General features: G+C 47.8%; 2 protein-coding genes across 3 annotated transcripts in view; one reads left to right on the forward strand and one right to left on the reverse strand.

Annotated features, from left to right (window-relative positions):
- Defb124 (defensin beta 124) overlaps positions 1–4,336 on the reverse strand; it is a 5,454-nt gene extending 1,118 nt beyond the window's left edge. Inside the window, exon 1 of the mRNA XM_023714931.1 lies at positions 4,279–4,336. Coding sequence (XP_023570699.1) covers positions 4,279–4,336 — 58 coding nt within the window. The remainder of the gene's footprint in view (positions 1–4,278) is intronic.
- A 2,158-nt stretch (positions 4,337–6,494) lies between these two features.
- Rem1 (RRAD and GEM like GTPase 1) lies at positions 6,495–17,722 on the forward strand. Of its 2 annotated transcripts, none has more exons than XM_004630781.2 (6): positions 6,495–6,663; positions 7,491–7,655; positions 7,688–8,094; positions 9,144–9,223; positions 14,205–14,406; positions 16,383–17,722. In XM_004630781.2, exons 3-6 carry the CDS (start codon positions 7,755–7,757, stop codon positions 16,655–16,657), a joined length of 897 nt encoding a protein of 298 aa, XP_004630838.1. In that variant the 5' UTR covers positions 6,495–6,663; positions 7,491–7,655; positions 7,688–7,754; the 3' UTR covers positions 16,658–17,722. The 2 variants fall into 2 exon arrangements, with proteins under 2 accessions (XP_004630838.1, XP_023570698.1); XM_023714930.1 differs by having other exon boundaries at positions 7,495–7,655.
- Positions 17,723–19,794: the final 2,072 nt, after the last annotated feature.

Below are 19,794 nucleotides of genomic sequence, written 5' to 3' on the forward strand. Positions count from 1 at the left end.
TTTTTTTTGGCAGAACCAGGGATTGAACTCAGGCCTTTGAGCTTGCCAGGGAAGTGCTTTATTCCACTGAGCCATCTCCCCAGCCCCTCAAGTGGTCTTTGATTATAGCATGAGATGGAGCCCCTCCTTCATGTATTCATTCAACAAAGAGAACTTCTGATGTCTTATCAATTAGTATACTTTCTTTGAAATAAATTTTATTTATTTATTTATTTCCAGTACTAGGGATCAAACTGGAGACCTTACACTTGCCAGGCAGATGCGTATACCACTGGGCTGTCTCCCTGGCCCCTAAATAAATTTTTAAAAAGTAAAAAGTAAAAGAAAAAACTTAAGTTTTTTTTGTTGTTGTTTTGTTTTTTTGGCAGAACTGGGAATTGAACTCAGACCTTTGCACTTGCCAGGCATGCGCTTATTCTACTGAGCCATCTCCACAGCCCCAACTTAAATTTTTTTGTTTTGTTTTTGTTTGTTGGTTTTTATGTATTTGGTAGAGAGTCTCACTACGCAGCTTGGACTCATAGTGATCCTCCTATTTTTAAGCCTCCTCAGTACTGGGATTACAGATGTGTGTCACCATGCCTGGTCTCTGTGGCCAGCTCAGCACACCCTTGCGGGGCTGGCATGGCATGTGGTGCTGGGGATCAAGCCCCGATCCCTGCACTTGCCTAAGCAGGTGCTTAGTCCCCTGAGCTATCTCGCTAGCCCTAAAATTAAGATTTAGTGAAAGTAAGCATTAATGTTTAATTATTTGACCAATCTTGCATACCCACATCTATTAATCTGAACAACAGATTTGACCATGAAAATATGTTGTACAACAATCACTGTTAAATTTTTATTGTTTTGAAATTCTGAACTGTGTGTATTGCTGTTTGTTACTCTGTTTCTGTCTTTGTTGTTTTGTTTTGTTTGAGGAACCAGGGATTAAACTCAGGTCCTTGTGCTTGCCAGGGAAGTGCTTATTCCACTGAGCCATCTCTCCAGCCTGTTTCTGTCTTTGTTTCTGCTATTTGTTTTTACCCTTTAAAATAAAATTAAAGGGGCTAGGGAGGTAGCTCGGTAGAATAAGCGCTTGCCTGGCAAGCATAAGGGCCTGAGCTCAATCTTCAGTTCAAAAAAAAAAAAAAAAAAACTTAAAAATTAAAAAAATTAAAAATAAATTTCAAAAAAATCTACCAATAAAGAAATAAAGGGCCAGGGAGATAGCTCAGTAGAATAAGCACTTGCCTGGAAAGTGCTAGGTCCTGAGTTCAATCCTCAGTACCACAGAAAAATAAAATAAAAGAATGGTTTAATAATAGCAAAATAATAAAATAAAACTTTAAAAATAAAAAACCAAGGAGCACTAGGGATACTATAATAAATGATGTGACTATGACGTTTACCATCCTTGAGAAAGGAAGGGAGCATAGTTTTTAAAAACAAGCAAATAAGTACAATAAATAGTATGTAATAACTTGCAGAAAGAAATGATCAGAGTTCTGGGATGGTCAATTCAAGTTGAGGTTGGACAGTGATAAAGTACTAGAACCATTTTGGCTCCTCTGTTACCACAACATTTCAAGACACATGGCCTTGAACAGAGAGCCAGCAACACAGAGGAGCCAGGGCTGAGTGGAGCTGGAGGGCCAAGGCCCCCCCAAGGCTCCCTGGAGCAAAGAGACTCCACATACTCCTCAGATGATGTCTTAGAACTACCTACTCATGGGTTTTACCAGCCCTGCTGACCAGTTCATCCTTCCATCTTTCCATGCAAGTCTTTGAATGATACGTCAGCCTCAAAGTCTCTAGCAGGCAAAGAATCCACATTTGGGCGATTATGAGTATGTGATCTAATGGTTAACTGTGGTGGGAACACAGCCCAGCCCTGCTGGGTCCAAATCCTAGCTCTATGACTTCACAGTTAAGTAGTAAGTGATGTTCAGTTTAGATACTTTTTTTTTTTTTTAGGACAGGGTCTACAGGGTCTCACTGAGTAAATTGGACTTGTAGTCATCCTCCTGTTTACAGCCTCCCAAGAGCTGGGATTACAGGCGCGCACCACCACGCCCAATCGCAATTGCTGTCTCAGCGCGGGGGTGGGGAGGAGCACGGCAGGCCAGAGAATGGAACTCCCAGCCCCTGTGTCTGCCTAAGCAGGCACTTTAATCCCTTGAGCTATTTGGCCAGCCCTTTCCACCTATACAACTCTTTTAGAGAGTTATTTGAGATCATTTTAGCACAATGCATGTAGTAAACGGTCCATAAAGAGTAATTGAGATTATAAAAATGACAGCTTAGTAGCTGAAGCAACCAAGGCCCATTCCAGGCCAACTCACTTTCCACATAAAGAAAGGAAAGGGCTTGCTCAAGATTATTAGCTGTTCAGTGCTAAGTCTGGAAACAGAACCCAAGCCCTTGGGGGCAGTGCTTACACTACCCACTCAGTACATCATCATAACTGAGCCTCCAGGCAGCCCAAGACTCAAAGCAGTTCTTCTCCCCTGGGCAATCCGGTCTCTGCTCCTCCTCCTGGACTTGGCTTCCTGCACTTTCTCTTCACTCTCTAGCCTGCCACACTGGCCCCCAGGACTCCTTAAGCAACAGCCCTCAGGCTCCTGCCTTGGGCCCTTCACCCTTGCTGCTCCCGCTGGTCTTGGTGTCCTCGAGCAATTCTGAGCTCTGCTCAGACCCACTTTAAACAACATGATGAGATCACTGGGGCAAATCCGTGAATAACTCAGTGGTGAGGGATGGAAGAAACAAAACTAGGTTGGTCCAAAGCCCTACGTGACCCAGCTGGGTGATAAGTACAAAAGGAATCTTTTCTTTTTCCATAGGGAATCTTTATATCATTTTTCATTGCTGTTTGAAATTTTCTAAAATAAGAAAGTTTATTTTTGAAACTGACATCATTACAGTATTTCTTATTTTTGCATAAATTTAAATTTTTCCATAATAAAAACATTTTTAACTTGCCTTTTGGGACTGGGGATATAGCTCAGTAGCAGAGAATGTGCTTAGCATGTGCAAGGCCCACAGTTTGACCCCAACCCCCCACACACACAGCCTAGCATGGTGGGAAACACCTGTAATCTCAGCTACTTGGGAGGCTCAGGCAGAGATATGGAAAGTTTGAGGGCAGTCAAGGCCATTTAGCAAGACCCTGCCTCAAAATATAATAAAAAAGGATGGCATGTGGCTCTGGGTTAGATTCCCAGTATTGCAAAAAACGAACAAAACAAAGGCCTTGTTCATTATGTTGTTCTATTTTCAGATATACTTGAAATATTTTCCAAAGTAAAGTTTTGGGGTATTTTTGCCTTTACAATTCCAAAGTACAGTTTTAAAAAGAGGCTTCTGTTGCCCATTGCATCAGCCTTCCCGCCCAGCACACAAGCCCTCGGAGCCCTCACCCTGCCTTTCTCCTCCCGGCACCAGGCACACCTGAGGCATTCTCTGCTTTGCTGTCTCCTTTCTCTCCTTAGCTATCTCTTTCTTCTTTCTACCAAATAAAATGAAAGCAAGTGCTTTATTTTCTCTCACTGTCAAATCCCAGCAATCCTAACAGTATCTGACACGTCATTCAAAAACAAATGTTTTGGGCTGGTGAGATGGCTCAGTGGTCTAAAGCACCTACTTAGAACAAGCTTAGCAAAGCACAGGGACCGCAGTTCAATCCCCCAGCACCACATGCCAGCCAGCCCCGCCCCCTGGTGGGCTGAGCTGGCCACACACACACACACACACACACACACACACACACACAGCACAAATGTTTTGTTTTGTTTTTAATTTACTCTTTTTAACTTTTTAATGTATTTAGTATAGGCTCTACAGGGTCTCACTACACAGATCAGACTCATAGTGATCCTCCTGTTTTCAACCTCCTAAGCAGTGGGGTTACAGGCATGCACCACCACCCCCGGTCTCATTTACCATCTCAGCATGCCCCGGGTGCGGGGCCAGCATAGCTCACCACGGATGAACTCCAGTTGTTGCATCTGCCTAAGCAAGCGCTTTAATCTGCTGAGTAATCTGGCCAGCCCAACAAATGTTTTTTGTGTGATTTTTTTTGCATGATTATTAAAAGAATCCCATTTTACAGGCGAGAAGACAGGTGCCAGCTGATTGTGCTACTTGCCATAAGCTGCTCTTAAGTCAGCAGTGGGGCCAGAACTTAAATGCTGACCTGAACACCCTTCTGTCCTCTAGGACCTGAGCACCTGAGAGTTTACACACACACACACACACACACACACACACACACACACACACACTGGGGTGGGGGGTTACCTGGTGGAGCCTGACCCAGAACCAGGAGAGCCACAATGAGCAGAAGCAGCTGTGTCATGGCCATGGGGCTCCTGGGGAGACTGCCAAGAGCTCCAGAGGCCAGGACCTAGCGGCTGAGCCTAGCTGCCTGCTGCTGCCCAGCTTTTATGGGGCTGTGGATGAAGGCAGAGCCAGGGCAGCGGAACTGAGTGGGAGAATGAGGCAGTGTGGTCCCAAGGCTGCCCAAGGTCTCAGCCAGTGGTCACACCTGCCGCGCAGGCTGCTCAGCTCTGAAGCTGGAGGCTGAATTTTCTGAAGCAAGACGTGGGGCAGAAGAAGGAGAGGAGAAAGTGAGAAGCACCTTGACTAGAGGAGACCTCATCAATCCCATATCTCCTCCTAATGGCTATGCAGCCTTGGGCAAGTCACTAACCTCTCTGAGACACAGGATGTGGCATGAAATGTCTTTTTAGGGGTAGTAAGTGGATATTTTGCTTCTTAACACCATGGAGATGAGGCCAAGTAAGCTTGTGCTTGGACTCAGTCTAAAACTGGGAAGAGTACTTACCTCAAAGTAATAGTTACCTATTTCACACAGAGATTTACATGAATTAATGCAATGGTTCTCAAAGTGGGGTCCCCAAACCAGTAAGCACCTGGGCCTACTAGAATTGCAAATATCCCAGTCCTATTCCAAACTTATAAATCAAAAATTCTAGACAATGGACCCCTCAACAAGCTGTCCATGTGATTTTTGATGTACCACTAAGGCCTGAAAACCACTAAGATAGTACAGAGTCAGAGGTCAGCATAGTCTGGTGCCCAGAGTGGTGGTGCACATCTGCAATCCCAGCTCTTGGGAGGCTGAGCCAGGAGGATCACTGAGTTTGAGACCAGCCTGGGTTACAAAGTGAGCTTCAGTCCAGTCTGAACTGCATAGCAAAACTCTATCTCAAAAAGATTAAAAAATAGAGTCTGATACATGTACCTGAACTGCATATGAGATGAGTGGGGAGAGGTACTCCAGCCAAAGAAAACAGTGCCTACAGGGAGGGGCATGGGCAGAGTGAATGTTCCTAGGGTGACAAAGACAGGGACCCAGATCACCATAGGACTTGAGCACCAAGTTCAGGTTTTTGTATTATAGGAAACCAAATGTTTTTAGTAGGATCCTGTTTAGCAAACCTGTTCAGATTACAGTTTTAAATAAACTGAAACCCAAGGAGAAGAGTTGACTTGCCTAAGTGCATGAAGCTACTGACTGGCAGAGCAGGCCTAGTAGCTGTCACCTCCATGCCAGACAGGAAAGGGGGCTATACCACACCCAACCCCTTGTGCACCTGGGAAGGGTTGGCTTAAAAGGCCAAGCCCTGGAAGGAAGCCAGGCGCCTGATGGGGGTGGCAGACAGCATCATCCTCCAAGACCTCCCGGGGCTGAGTTGTGGGAGTTGTTCCAAGCTAGACACCCGGACCCCCTCAGCCTTGACCACGAGCCCCACTTACAGGTACAGCCTGGTCTCCTTGACCACAAGCCCCACCTACAGGTACAGCCTGGTCTCCTTGGCCGCCACACAGATATGCATCCCAATCCCTCAAGAGTTAAAGAGAAGCATGTACTCAAAGCCGGATCCTGGCCCCACGCAAAGCCACAAAGGCACACAGTAAAGCCCTCCAGATGACCTCTCTTCTATCAAGATCTCCGCCTCCTCCTTCTCCTCTCCCTTTTCCTCTTCTTCCTCTTCATCAGGTCTGTGGGCTGAAAGGCAGAGACCGTAGTCTCAGGCTCAGCCAATCTTCAGCTTAATGAGCAAATGAACGACTGACACTGAAACCCAGAACTCTTCGAGTGGTGCAGGTTTCCCCTGCTCTCTTCCCCCAAGTCACTTCCCAAAATTAATCCTCCAGCCATAGCAAAGTTTCACAAAGTCAGGTCTGCGAGCTGTTTGCATCAGGATCACTTAGAACACTTGTTTTATTGAAATGTAGATTCCTAAGCCCCTCTTCCAGTCCCGCAGAGATTCCTGAACCCCTCTCTCCCCAGGGCTGAATTTGGTTGATGGAATGGACCCACGCCAACGCGGAGGGGAATCTAGACCCAGGAACCCACAGTCCCCATCCTCCAATCTCTCGTCCCCTACCCCAACACGCCCACTTCGGAAGGACTGGCGGCGTCAGGTCAGCTGGACTCTGCGAGCGGAAGAGTCTGCGGGACCCAGGCCTGGGGCGGGGACCCTGGGGCTGCCCCGACAGCGGGGCGGGACGGGGCGGGTCGCGCTCCTCCCCCGGCTCCCCCGGTGGGGCGGGATCCGCCTGAGGGGCTGCTCGCCGGAGCGGCTGGCACATCCCAGAGCGCAGAGCAGCGGAGGTGGCGGGCTCAAGACGGGCTGGGGACACTGCCCACGCAAGGTAAAGTGCGCGCGGCCCGCCGCCAACTTGCTCGAGTTAGAGTGGAGTCCGCCAGCGCCCGCACCGTGCTGGTGCGGGTCGGGAGCGCGAGGCGCGTCCGGGACGAGGGTCTCCAGATCTGGGGCGTCGAGGGCGGGCTGGCCCCCGGACAAGAGAACCCCTTTTCTCCCAATGCCGAGGTATTCACACTTAGAACCCCAGACTGGGAAAGCTTGGGCCCAAACTCCAGGGATGGAATATGCGTTCCAGGGCCCTGTGGGCTCCCCTCCCGGTTCCTGGTCAGGATCTTGTCTTGTCACCAAACCTGGGGCCTGGCTGGCCTGAAGCTCCCCCCTCCCGCCCCCACAACAGCTGGAGGCCCGAGCGCCAGCCGCTCCTGAATTTTTCACGCAGGGGGCGGGCCGGACACGCCGTTCCCATGGCACCAGGGCACTCGGGTTACAGCCTGAGGGATACCCCGAGCCCCCAATTCCCTTGGGGCACCAACCTAACCTGTTCTGCTCCTTCTGAAATCCAGTGAGACTGGGCAGGGGCAGTAAAGCCCCCGCCCCCGGGCGCCCTCAACCCTCTCCTACAACCCCAACCCAAAATGAGTCAAAGACACGGGAAGGGGGTAAGAAGGCAACTGGCTGAAGGCAGCGATTGTCTCCCTCTGGATACAAGGGCCAGCGCTGCGTCCGCCCAGGCGGGTTCTCTCATCGACCTCTCCCACTTGGGGCTGTCCCTCTGTCTGTCTGTGTGTCATCAAGGTGGATCATCCTCAGGCGTGGGAAATGGGTGTGCATGTCCGGATGAGTTCACAGCCTGTATGTACTCACCCCTTCCAGCTAGACCCAGGTTTACTCTGGGCCTGAAGCCAGAAAACCTCCACCCCACCGAGTTGTGGTGCCTCCCGCTAAACAAAAGGGGACTGGAAGAAGCTCTCTCAACTGCTCCCCAGGAGCTATAGCAGGGACTCAAAGTAACAGCCGCACTGCCCATCCATCTTCTTGGGAGGAAAGAAGGAAGGAAGGAAGGAAGGAAGGAAGGAAGGAAGGAAGGAAGGAAGGAAGGAAGGAAGCAATCAGTGCAAAAGTCCCTTTCCACCAAGGATGACGCTAAACACCCAGCAGGAAGCAAAAACTCCACTGCGCCGAAGAGCCAGCACTCCACTACCGCTGTCCTCCAGGAGCCGCCAGCCTGGCCACCTGTGCACCATGGCCCCCATGCAATCCCAGCATCCCCCACTGGGCCAGTCAGCCTCCCTCAACCCTCCTGCCCAGAAACCCTCACCTGCCCCAGATAGCTGGTCCTCTGAATCCAGTGACTCTGAAGGCTCCTGGGAGGCCCTCTACCGAGTGGTGCTGCTTGGAGACCCTGGCGTAGGGAAGACCAGCTTGGCCAACGTCTTTGCAGGGAAGCAAGAGCGGGACTTCCATGAACAGCTGGGAGGTAGGGTCTGTATGAGATGGGCTGGGATGTGGCCAAAGCAGTGAAAGGCCTGTAAGCAGGGCATGGGGCTACCAAAAACAGTTGTACAAGTCATGCATGCACTGTGCAACTTGAAGGGGCGTTTTTACACAGACCATGAGGTAAATGATGCTCACCTAGAGTTGTGCAGCACCATGATCTAGGAAAGGGAAATGCCTTGGAGTGGAAAATGTGCTAGTTTCTCATGACTAAAAGTACATGGTTCATTTCCATGTCATAAGAGGAACAGTTCTAAAAGCTATCATTATAAGAAATGGTAGCCTCTACACAGCTCAGAAATCCCCAGTGCCAGGTCCCCCAGACTCTCAGACCCTCCCAGTCCCACAGCCACCCAATCATAACCACTGTGACCTGCAGCATCTTCTCACCCTGGAGACTCCCATATCTCCAGTTCTGGGCCCAGGATTTCTTTGGTCCCAAGAAATGCAATGAGTTAATGGGGCCAGGGGCCCTGGATGATGGGACACAGGGACAGAAGAAATGCCAGCCTTCCCCTGCAGGACAGTCTGAGAGGGCACAGGGTGAGTGGAGAGAATGACTAAAAGCAAAGCTAAGGTGGGGACAGTCTGGCCAAACTACTCCAGCTTGATCTTCCTGTGGGTGAGAGCTATTATGAAAAGTGTACCTACAGGTATTACAGATGGGGAAACTGAGCACCAGAAAGGCCAACATGACCTGCCTGAATCCCAAACTGTGCATGTAGATTGGGAGAGGACATCCCAGAGAACACAGTGGAAGTGGGAGAATTCCCAGCCTGACTTTAACCCCACTGCCCAACTCATTTAATCAAACAAACCCATTTTCCTGGCACCTAACATGTGCCAAGTGCTGTGCTATAGGAGAGTAGGAGTCCTCATGTAGCTTCTTGACCTATCAGAAAGACAGGCATCAATGAATGTGATAAGCACCCCAAGGATTGAGGAGGTAACTGACAAGAAAAGGGCTAAGGAGCCCATGCACTCTGTGGGCCTGCCCTTCTCACTGAGAGCCACCTCTTGCATTGGTTGCAGATGTGTATGAGAGGACCCTCACAGTGGATGGAGAGGACACCACACTGATAGTCATGGACACCTGGGAAGCTGAGAAACTGGTATGGCATTGCAAATAGGATTGGTGGAGAGGGGTGCTGGGCCAGATAGCAGATTTCTGTCCCCTCCTAGGACACTCAGCACAGGGGTCTCCCCAGCAGCCCCTCCCCCAAACCCACAGCCTTTCTAAAGACAGAAGAGCTTCACACCCCTACTGACCCCCTCCCAGGAGCTATCCCAGGATGTGCTGCCCCCCCAACACCCCCCACCCCCACTCGCCCCACCTACCTGCAGTACAGAAGAAGGAACAGGGATTTGGTACACAAATGCCTACCATTGAATTTCCACCTTTCTTCTTATTACTAGTTACATAGCTTGTACAATTGATTTATCCACTCTGACTTTCAGTTTTCTCATCAGATAAATGAGTCAGTCATTCCTGCCTTCCTCATCAGCTAATTTTGTTATTGATTGTCTGTTTTCAGTGCTGGGGATCAAACCCCGGGCCTCTCGCATGCTAAACATACATTCTACCACTGAGCCCGTCATCAGCTGGTTTTTTTTAATGCGGCTCCACAGAAGTGAACCCATTTCAGATCATGAAAAAAAAATGCTACATAGGGGCAGAGAATAGTATGTGACAATTCTTAAGTCATAAGTTGGTAATTAGTGAAAAAGGAAACCAAAGTGCATCCCTCCTTGTTCACTTACAGAACACACAAGAACATGTCTCTTAATTTTTTTTTTCTTATTTGGGTTTTTTCTTTTTTCATGCTACATAAATAATAATGGTTATTGCCAAACTGTGAAAAACTACACCTAACCAAAGGATACAAAACTCACCTGGGGTCCCATCTCTTTATGTCTAGACCCCTCCCTAACACTCAAGAAAGACCCTGATGGGGTGGGGCTTAAGAGAGCAGTGAGATGACGTACAAGAATAGTGGGCAGCTCCACAGGTGGGACCAAAGAAGGAAAATGAAAGAAAAAGAAGCCAACTAGCCAGTTCCTTTTAACAAACACAAAAGGAAACCCAGGTCCCAATGATGATTCTTATAACAGCAGTTGACATGAATAGAGGATCCCCTTCCACCAGATGTATAAGTATTGGATGTGCACTATTGACATTTAGTCAAAACAGCTACAATGCCAGTCTTTTGATTCACATTCTACTGATGAAAAATACTGTGTCCCATACTCTGAGAGAGAAAGTAGGATTCAAACCCAGGTCTACAAAATCCCAGAACCCTCCCCCTCAGGAGCATCACCTTCTGAACCTTCAGCTCAGCTTTTACTTCTTTACTGCTCATCCATCCATTCACCCTTTTGCTCACACATGCATGCATGCATGCATTCAGAAATACTTGCTGAGGATCTGCTGTGGGCCAGGATGCTGGAGACACAGCAGTGAACCTGACAGATGTGTCCCCCAGCTTTGTGGAGCTTACAGGCTGGTGAGGAAAGGTTCACTGTTCTGATGCAGTTGAGAATTCTGTGGAGTAGATAGAGTTCATTGGGATCAAGGAGAGTGACAAGAGTGGGAGTCCCACTGTGCAGCCCAGTGAGGAAAGGTACTGGGCCAGAAGGTAAGAATTAAGAGTTGTGTACTACTTGCTATGTGGTCCTAAGACCATTTTCTCCTCTCCTCTGGCCTTTGCTTTTCCTGCCAGTAAAATGAGGAAACTGAACTAGTTTTCCCTGGGTGAAGGGAGTTCCCAAAGTGCTCAGCAGTAGCAACCTTGCTGGTCTAAGCATCTGCCCTTTCCATCTGCAGGCACAATGGAACTCTGATGTCAGAGATGCAGAATCTGACTGAACCAGGTGGGCTTTTGGCTCATTCAGTAGTGCTGTAGCTTGGCTGGCCATCAGGGCCACTGGGAGAGTATTAAATATTTGTTAGCCAGTCATTATGGTGCCTGCCTCTAATTGCAGCACTCAAGAGCCTGATCCAAAAGGATTATACACTTGAGGTCCAACCTGGGTAGCTTAGCAAGATCCTGTCTCAAAAACTGAAAAAGTCTGTGTCGGTAGTTCATGTAAAGACTCTAGGAGCAATCCCAGCTCCACAAAATAATCTAATTCTTATGCCTCATCTCAGACCTAATGAATAAGATCATCTAAAAGTGGGGCTCTAAAATTTATATTTTTAGTCGTTCTACCAATGGGTTCTTACCTACCAATCTGTGCATCAACTGGCTTTTGTGATCTGGACACAGTAAATTCTCCATACATACTTGTACAATTCATGAATGAATGGTCAAAACCCACCCTCTCATTCTACAGATGGAGAAACTAAGACCTAAAAGGAGGCAGAAGCCCATCCATGTCAAGGTTGAGAGTCCACGTTTGTCTAATTCCACCAAAGATTATTTATCCTAGGGAATAATCAGCGAACATGCTGAGAACCTACTCCATTCACAGTGATATTGATGATACTCTCATACCTTCCTGCTTGTCTGTCTTATTTGGTGATCAGGGAATGTTTCTGGCTTCCTCCTCCTTTATATTAATGCTCCTCTACACTCATCCTCCCCTATTCTAGACTGTAGCTCTGCCTCTGCCCCTTTACTGGACTTTCCTCTCCTACTTGACCTGCTCAAGCTCTCAAACATTACTCCTTGGACCACTAGGAAGCCCTTCCACACTCTGCCCCCTTGAGTTTCTCTGACCGCCCGGCCCCGCCCTACCCCACCACCATGGCCCTCCCAGCTACTCCCGGATGCCAATACATATGGTGCTAACTGTAATGCCTGGTTACCCTCCATTCCCATTCTCCATTTTCCAGACCATGAGCTTCTTAATGGCAGGAATTGTGTTTTATTAAACACAATGTTATCACCCACATGGCCCCATCTCAAGTGCTGTCCTTGACCAATGACCACCATCCAAAAGGGAATATCAAGATGATCCCAATTCTGACCTGCTATTCCCATCCCATTCTGAACTTACAAGATGTGATCAGAAAAACACTCTTATAAGTTACTTTGTTACATTTTTACAGTAACAAGACACATTGCCAGGTACCAATATTTGGGAGGTTGAGACAGGAGGATCGCTATGAGTTTGAGACCAGCTTGGGGGCTACAAAAGTGAGCCCAAGGCCAACCTGAACTGCATAGCAAGACCCTGTCTCAAAACAAAAAAAAAAAAAAATCCACTCCCTCTTTGAACATACTTATCCAACCAGTCTCACCACTTTCTGAATCGGTTCTGATGTCCTCTTTTTTTTTTTTTTCAAAGTTTTATTGATAAACAGATAGCAATGAGACAGTTTCAAATCTAATCGGAAGTACAGTTTCAACAAATAATACACTGCATATATTCTTCTCAGTGGTTAATTGCTGTACAAGATGCAGACTTGAGATCCTATCTACAAACACCATTAGAACAAATCATTCTATTAAGAGAATGCAACTATATATCTATCCTAACCACTTTGAATACACAGATACAAAATGGACATTCATCGGTATACCCCATTTTTTCTAAGTTCCATTATTGAATATTATAGGTGTGTAAACTCAGCAAAATATTCTAAAAGAGTCCAGTAGCCCATAATAGCATTGGGTCTTCTGTTTAACTGGCAATGTCAGAAATTATTGACCTGAGTCCCCCACAGCTCAACATAACAGCATGGCTTTATTTCCTATATTTCATCTTCATACTTTTCTACTGGATGGTTAAGACCAAGGTAAAGCAGGACCTATGCAACAAGAGTTGTAGCTTTTTGGTCTGAGAAGGTCAATGAAATGCCCTCAGGATTTATCCTGAGATCCTGTACCTCAGATTGTAGAACCTTTGTCAGTGCAGCCATGTGGATGAGTCACGGCCATTGCTTGGCCAATGTGCTCTCTGTGAAAGCCTGAGGGAGTGTCTTCTCCCCATGTGACTCTTCTTAGGCACACTCTACGTCATCGATCACTTTCCTCTTTGGCCCCATAATCTTCTTGATCAGAAAATTTGGGACACTACCAAGGTACATGACATTACAGTACAAGTTCTCATATGTCCTGAGTCTTAATTGACCTTAGAAGGCTAGGGCCAAAATGTTGGCTTTCCTTGTATCCCTCCTTTTTCTCTAATTTTGGTCTGCAAACTAGGTTGTTAACCATCCAGAAGACAAGCTTATTGTTATTATCAAATGCAGTGAGATAGTGAGGTTAAGCTTAATAGCCTAAATCGTCTGATGTCCTCTTAAAGGAGTATCATCAATTGTCCTGTCCTTGCCGCCCAGTGTCCTGACTCCACTCCAACCCTTCACCCTTCATGGTCAGTCTGACTTTGGGGAAAAGCCAGAAGTCATACAATGCCAGATCTGGTAAATAAGGCAGATGAGCTATACACACAACTTAGGTTTTGCAAGCCTTCTTTTCTGCTGGATGGCATTTGGCAGCAGCAGCATTCACCATATTTTTATCACATCTCATAAAGCTACTCACAAAAGAAGTCTTCCAGAGCTGCTTCAGAGGGTAACAAGAATGGTGGAATAAAAAGGAGATTAATGACAATGTATCTTTTGCTATAATAATTTTATATAAATATTCACTGTATATTTTAATCACCTCTTGTACACGTCACAGCTGCTCCTTCACCTCTCTCTTCAAAACTGTCCTGGAAAAGGCCTTCCCTGAAGACAAACTTTCTATCCTCCCTTCTCTCCTCCTCTGAAGTCTCAGTTCAAGGTTGCAGAAGGACTAGTAAACTGGCAAAGCCAAATCCTCCTCAGAAACCAGACAAAAGAGCTGAACATACAAAGCAGAAATTCTCCTTACCAAGAAGGGGAACCTCAGAAATCTTCGCTGGCAGTGCCAATTTACAGAAATAATCATAAAGTAAGGGAATGTCTGCTTAGTTTTTCAAGCAGAGAATCAGGCTCAGAGAGGATGAGTGATTTTTCCAAGTGATTCAGAAAATTATTACAGCACTTGTTCCCCCAAGCCTATCCAAAGTATAACCTAGTCCACCTGTAAAACCAAGCCAGCCTCCTTCAAAGCCAGGGTATAGGAACCTTCTAACGAGCTGGCCTGCATCCCACCCATGCAGGATGCAAGCTGGAGCCGGGAGTCCTGCCTGCAGATGGGCAGCGCCTACGTCATTGTGTACTCCATCGCAGACCGTGGCAGCTTCGAGAGCGCCTCGGAGCTCCGCATCCAGCTGCGGCGTGCACACCGGGCAGACCACGTGCCCATCATCCTTGTGGGCAACAAGGCAGACCTGGCACGCTGCCGTGAAGTTTCCGTGGAAGGTGAGCCCTCTGCCCCTCTGCAATGCCCCAAGCAGTCACCATCCTATCGGAACAGGTCCACCTCCCTTAGGCCTGCCCCCCTCCATCCTCGTATACAGCCTCTGTCCTGTCGTGGCATCGCCACTTTGTCTAAGGTCAGCCCCTGTGCTTCTCTGACCCCACTCAATCTGCCCTCCTCACCAGCTACAGTTTTCTGAGCCAGAGCTGACCTTGTCATTTCTCTGCTTAAAAATACCCCCATATCTGCACATGCCCTTAACAAGAGACACTTTATCTACAAGACATGATAACCGCAGTGCCTAGCAGCTTTTCAAGGACTTGCACCTAAAAATTTAAAAGACAATTAGTAGCTCCAAAATAAAATGAGAAAATGAGGCCAGGTGTGGTGGTACACACCTGTAATCCCAACACTCAGGAGCTGAGGCAGGAGGATCCATGCAAGTTTGAGACCATCCTGGAGTGCAAAGTGAGCTTAAGGCCAACCTGAACTGCATAGCAAGACCCTGTCTTGAAAGAGGGAGAAAGAGAGAGAGAGAGAAATTCATATTTCATAAACCTTTGTCTAAAAAAATTGTGTTATAAATTTGTTCATAATCCAGCAATTATGAACCAAAACTTTTAAATTATATATGAATTATATTTACAGTGGGAAGGGGAATATTTTAATGTTTCATGTTTCTGGTAAGGCCAATAAAGAGCTTAAAATGGCCTTACCCATGGATTAAACCTACAAAATATGGAAGCTGAGACCAGACAGGAAAAGCCAATGTCCCAGATGCACCAGCCCCACAGGAATGGACTCAGGCCCTGCCTCCCAGCCCGCTGGCATCCTTGAGATGGAAAGCCAAGTGCTCTGTGGACAGACATCCAGAAAAGCTACCACAATATCCATAGATTTTTGTTAAAACATGGGTTCCAAGACCTCATCCTGTTGCAGAAACTGTAGCAAACCAGATGGAAAATGCTTTGCGCCAGGGAGTTTGGTAAGCAACCTTTATTAACACCAGCAGTCTGATTGGACCTAGGTCCAGATCATCAGCATTGGCTTAAAGTAAAACAGCACTCTATATACATTTTATAAGTAGAATGTACTATGTTGATAAAGGGTTAGTTCATAATCAGTTACATTTATTGAGTTCTATGTTGTCAGGCAGATGTGTCTGGGGCAGGTTTTAATTGGAGGTAGGTCATTTATTGTGAGACAAGTCAGGGTCCCAGGCAAGCAAGCAAGATTTAATGTGACCTTGACAGAGTTAATCTCCCCTGGCTGGATGGTCCTAGGGCTAAGTTAATTAGCTGAAGCTGAAGCTGTGTAGTCAAGTCTCATTGAGCCTGACTGCCCATTTTTTTTCTTTTTTTTTTTTTTTAATTTTAGGGAAGGGTCTACAGGGTGTTCAGGGTATCACTATTAAATCAGACTCGTAGTGATCTGCCTGTTTACAGCTTCCCAAGAGCTGGGATTACAGACATGTGCCACCACGCCCAGTCTCAATTGCCATCTCAGCATCCCCTGGGCGCAAGGACTGCACGGCAGACCCCAGGATAGAACCCCTAGCCCCTGCAACTGCTTGCAGGCACTTTAATCCACTGAGCTATTTGGCCAGCCCATGACTGCCCAATTATGAAGCTATATGTTTTAAATTTTCCCACTACAATCCCAGATGTAAGGAATCTGAATTCCTGAAGGTAGGCCCCAAAAGTCTACATTTTAACAAACTCCTCCAGATAATTCCAATACCTGGGCAGTTAGGCTTCTTGCCCTGGCTTTCAACTGGGTTTGTTCTTAGACCTAGCCATCAGCATCTGTCACTAGAGTGTGAACTAACTCCCCACACCCAGTATGATTTATCCCTGATTTCCGTGACACCTGCACCACGGATGGAGTCAGGGAAAATTACTTGAAACAGAGACTGAACTTGCCTCTTTGTCACTTTTTGGTTTTGGCTCCACTCCATCTGCCTGACCACGCTTTGCAGAGGGCCGTGCCTGCGCTGTGGTGTTTGACTGCAAGTTCATCGAGACTTCTGCAGCCCTGCAACACAACGTGGCCGAGCTCTTCGAGGGCGTAGTACGCCAGCTCCGCCTGCGGCGCCGGGACCGGGTGGCCGACGATGAGCCCTCAGCCCCGCGGCGGCGCGCCAGCCTCGGCCAGCGCGCTCGTCGCTTCCTGGCTCGCCTGACAGCCCGCAGTGCCCGCCGTAGAGCGCTCAAAGCCCGCTCCAAATCGTGCCACAACCTGGCCGTGCTCTGAAGCAACCTGTCTTTCCCGAGGTGGTGGGACAATGGAATGCTGTCTGAGCTTCACCAAAGCTACCGAAGAACAAGAGCCACGTGGCCCGCAGTCCGCACCTCGGGCCCTACCTGGCCGCTGCCATGATGGTGAGAGCATCGTCCAGAGCCAGAGCCTGGAGGACCACTCAGCCTGGAGAAGTGGTGGCCAGACCATGGGCAGAAGCCTCAAGACAGAGGCAAAGTAGGGTGTTAATAATGTGGTGGGTACCTTTTTATAAAAGTCTCCTTTTCTCTAGACTCTGACCTACTCTCAGAAACGCCCCACAATAAACTAGCCCAGAAGGGCATCCAGTCTGAATCCCCAGACTGAACTCCTTGGGCTCTCCAGACTTTTCTTCCTCCTGCCATCCCTTTACACTGCTGTAGACTGGTTTACCCTGCTGGCCGTGTATCCAGGCCAACCATAACATCGCAGGCCAGTCATGTCCTCAGGCCCTCTCCCAGCCACTGGGCATGGTACCCGTCTTTAAGACACACACAGGATCACTACCAACCACAGCCCAGTGTGACCCACTATTTTCTCCTGAATTCGTTTTATGGATTATTGACTCATAAAATATTGTTTGAAAGGATTCTTAGCACTCACTCATCCTGGTAATATAATAGCTGGCCTTTGTGAGAGTTGTGTACCAAGCTGTCATGACTACTAATTAATCTTCACCTGAGGAGAGAATGTTACCTTGAACCTGATTTGATTAATGAAGGAACCAAAACCCAGAGCAGTGGAGGCTCAGGCCCAGGATAACACAACTGCTCTCAGAGAAGTTGCCTTGACAACTTCCAAGCCAGGCTTTTTGCATCAGTATCTATGCCCAACTCATCCATAGTCCAGTCCTCCTTAAGAAGCTGCCAAGGCACCTGGAGTCCGAGGCAGGCTAGAGGACTGAGCAAGACCGTACCTCTAATTAATTAAGCAGTAGAGCACTTATCTAACATGTACAAAGTCCAGAACACCATCCCCAGCACTGAAAAAAAGGAGAAGAGGAAGGAAAGCAGAAAGAGAGGAAGGCATCGTGGCACATGCCTGTAATCCCAGCACTTGGGAGTCTGAGGCAGGAGGATTGCCTTGAGTTTCAGGCTAGCCTGGGCTCTGTAGCCAGACCCTGTTTCAATAAATAAATTAATAAATAAAACAGTAAAAGAAAAGGGGGAAAGGGGCTGGAGAGATGGCTCAGTGGTCTAAAGCACCTACTTGGAACAAGCTTGGAAAAGCACAGGGACCGCAGTTCGATCCCCCAGCACCACATGCCAGCCAGCCACGCCCCCTGGTGGGCTGAGCTGGCCACACACACACACACACACACACACACACACAATAAATAAATAAATGTAAAAAATAATAAATTAAAGAATAATAATAAATAAATAAATTTAAAAAAAGAAAAAAGAAAAGGGGGAAAAAAGAATGTGACAAATCCTTATAGCACCTGAGGGGACAAACTTTCAAACACAATTTTGCATACAATTTAAGGACTAATGGGGTAAATACCATGACATGCTAATCCTCCAGCATAGACTTCAATTTAGTCCAGCTCACTCATTTTCCAAAGGTGAAAACTAAAACCCAGCAAGAGGAAAGTGAGTGCCCACCCCAAAGTCATCCAGCGAGTGAGGGTAACCTCTGGGACCTCCTCTTGGTTATGAGGAAAGACCAAGACAGTGAGGTGTCCGGCCTGGCCGGGACAAGGACAAGACTGGGTGTATAGGTCAGGCATTTCCAGCCAAGAGAAGGACGGGAATCAAGCTTTGAGAAGAGAACAAGATGCAAACATTTAGGACCAGCGTGTTTCTGATGCCTGACACCCCTGCCTGCCAGACTGGGACCTCAGCCCCACCCAGGGACTACCCCTACCAGCCCCCCACCTCAAGGACTGGTGAGCCACTCCCCTCCCCCGACATCCCCCAGGGCTTGCCAGCCAGGGTGTAGATAGCACCTACTCCCCCATCCCAACACCAGCCCAGGAAAGAAAGGGCGTAGGGTCTCCCACACCCCAAGCTGCCTCTGACCGCGGTCAGGGTGGGGGAGGGCTCTACTTGTGGAAAGTTGGCAGAGGCAGCCGGCAGCCGACGGGAGAGTGGAAAAAATGATATCAAACCCGGAAAAATGCAGGCTGGATGAAGGGCCAGAGTTGGCTTTAGAAGCAAAGGCGGTCACAGTCACCCCTTTCTTCATCCACAAGTATTTATTGAGGGGTCTACTCAGTGCTGGGTACAGTGCCAGGCTCCAGGAGATGTGGGGGAAAAGGAGGGACGAGTTGCTGCTCCCTGGAGCTCGCCACAGCCTGGTAGGAGAGCAGACTAGACAACAAATACGTGAATAAATAGTTACAAAATGATGGGCTGAAAATCAGGGTGGTCAGGGAAGCTCCTGAAGATAATCCAAACCAGTCCCCCTCAGATGGGGAAACTGAGGCCAGAGAGGAAAAGGACCTTCCCCAGGACACTCAGAATGTGGGAGAAATCATTGAGATCAGGTTAGGGCGGGGAGTGCCTGTGATCAATCCTTGCTGGACTCCTGCTGGTGTCTTAGCTTCCCCACTTATCAAGTAAGATTCTTAACGGTTCCCTCCCTCAGAGTTGAAGTGAGGATGAAATGATTTAAGCTGTATAAAGTACTAAATACCAGGCACAGGATATAGTTTAGCTGCACAGTGCCTGCCTGGTGAGCGCAAGGTCTTGAGTTCAATTTCCAATACTAAAAAGAAAGTACTAAGTACAGCTCTGGTGTCTGGAGAGATTTAGTAGAGGTTGGCTGCTGCTATTATATCTGAAGACTTGGAGGAGACCTTTGTAAAGGGTCAGGTATTCTGAGGCTGTGATGACCAGCTTGGGAGCCTCTGTATAGCTATGACACTGGAGGACTGTAAGAAAATCCCTCCTGGGTCTCAGTTTCTCCAGCTACAAAATAAAGGGATTGAATCTGAACTTGTATTCCATGTTCATGTAGACTCATTTATTACCTGTTTCCCTGACAGAAAGGAAAGTTAAGAGCTGCGCTGTTCCTAGCCCCAAGTGGGGCTGGGGAGATGGCTTAGTAGAATAAGTGCTTGCCTGACAAGCTCAAGGGCCTGAGTTCAATCCTCAGTTCCACAAAAA

Source organism: Octodon degus, unplaced genomic scaffold (genome assembly GCF_000260255.1).
Source record: "Octodon degus isolate 3935 unplaced genomic scaffold, OctDeg1.0 scaffold00037, whole genome shotgun sequence".
In the NCBI taxonomy this organism is placed as follows: Eukaryota; Metazoa; Chordata; class Mammalia; order Rodentia; family Octodontidae; genus Octodon; species Octodon degus.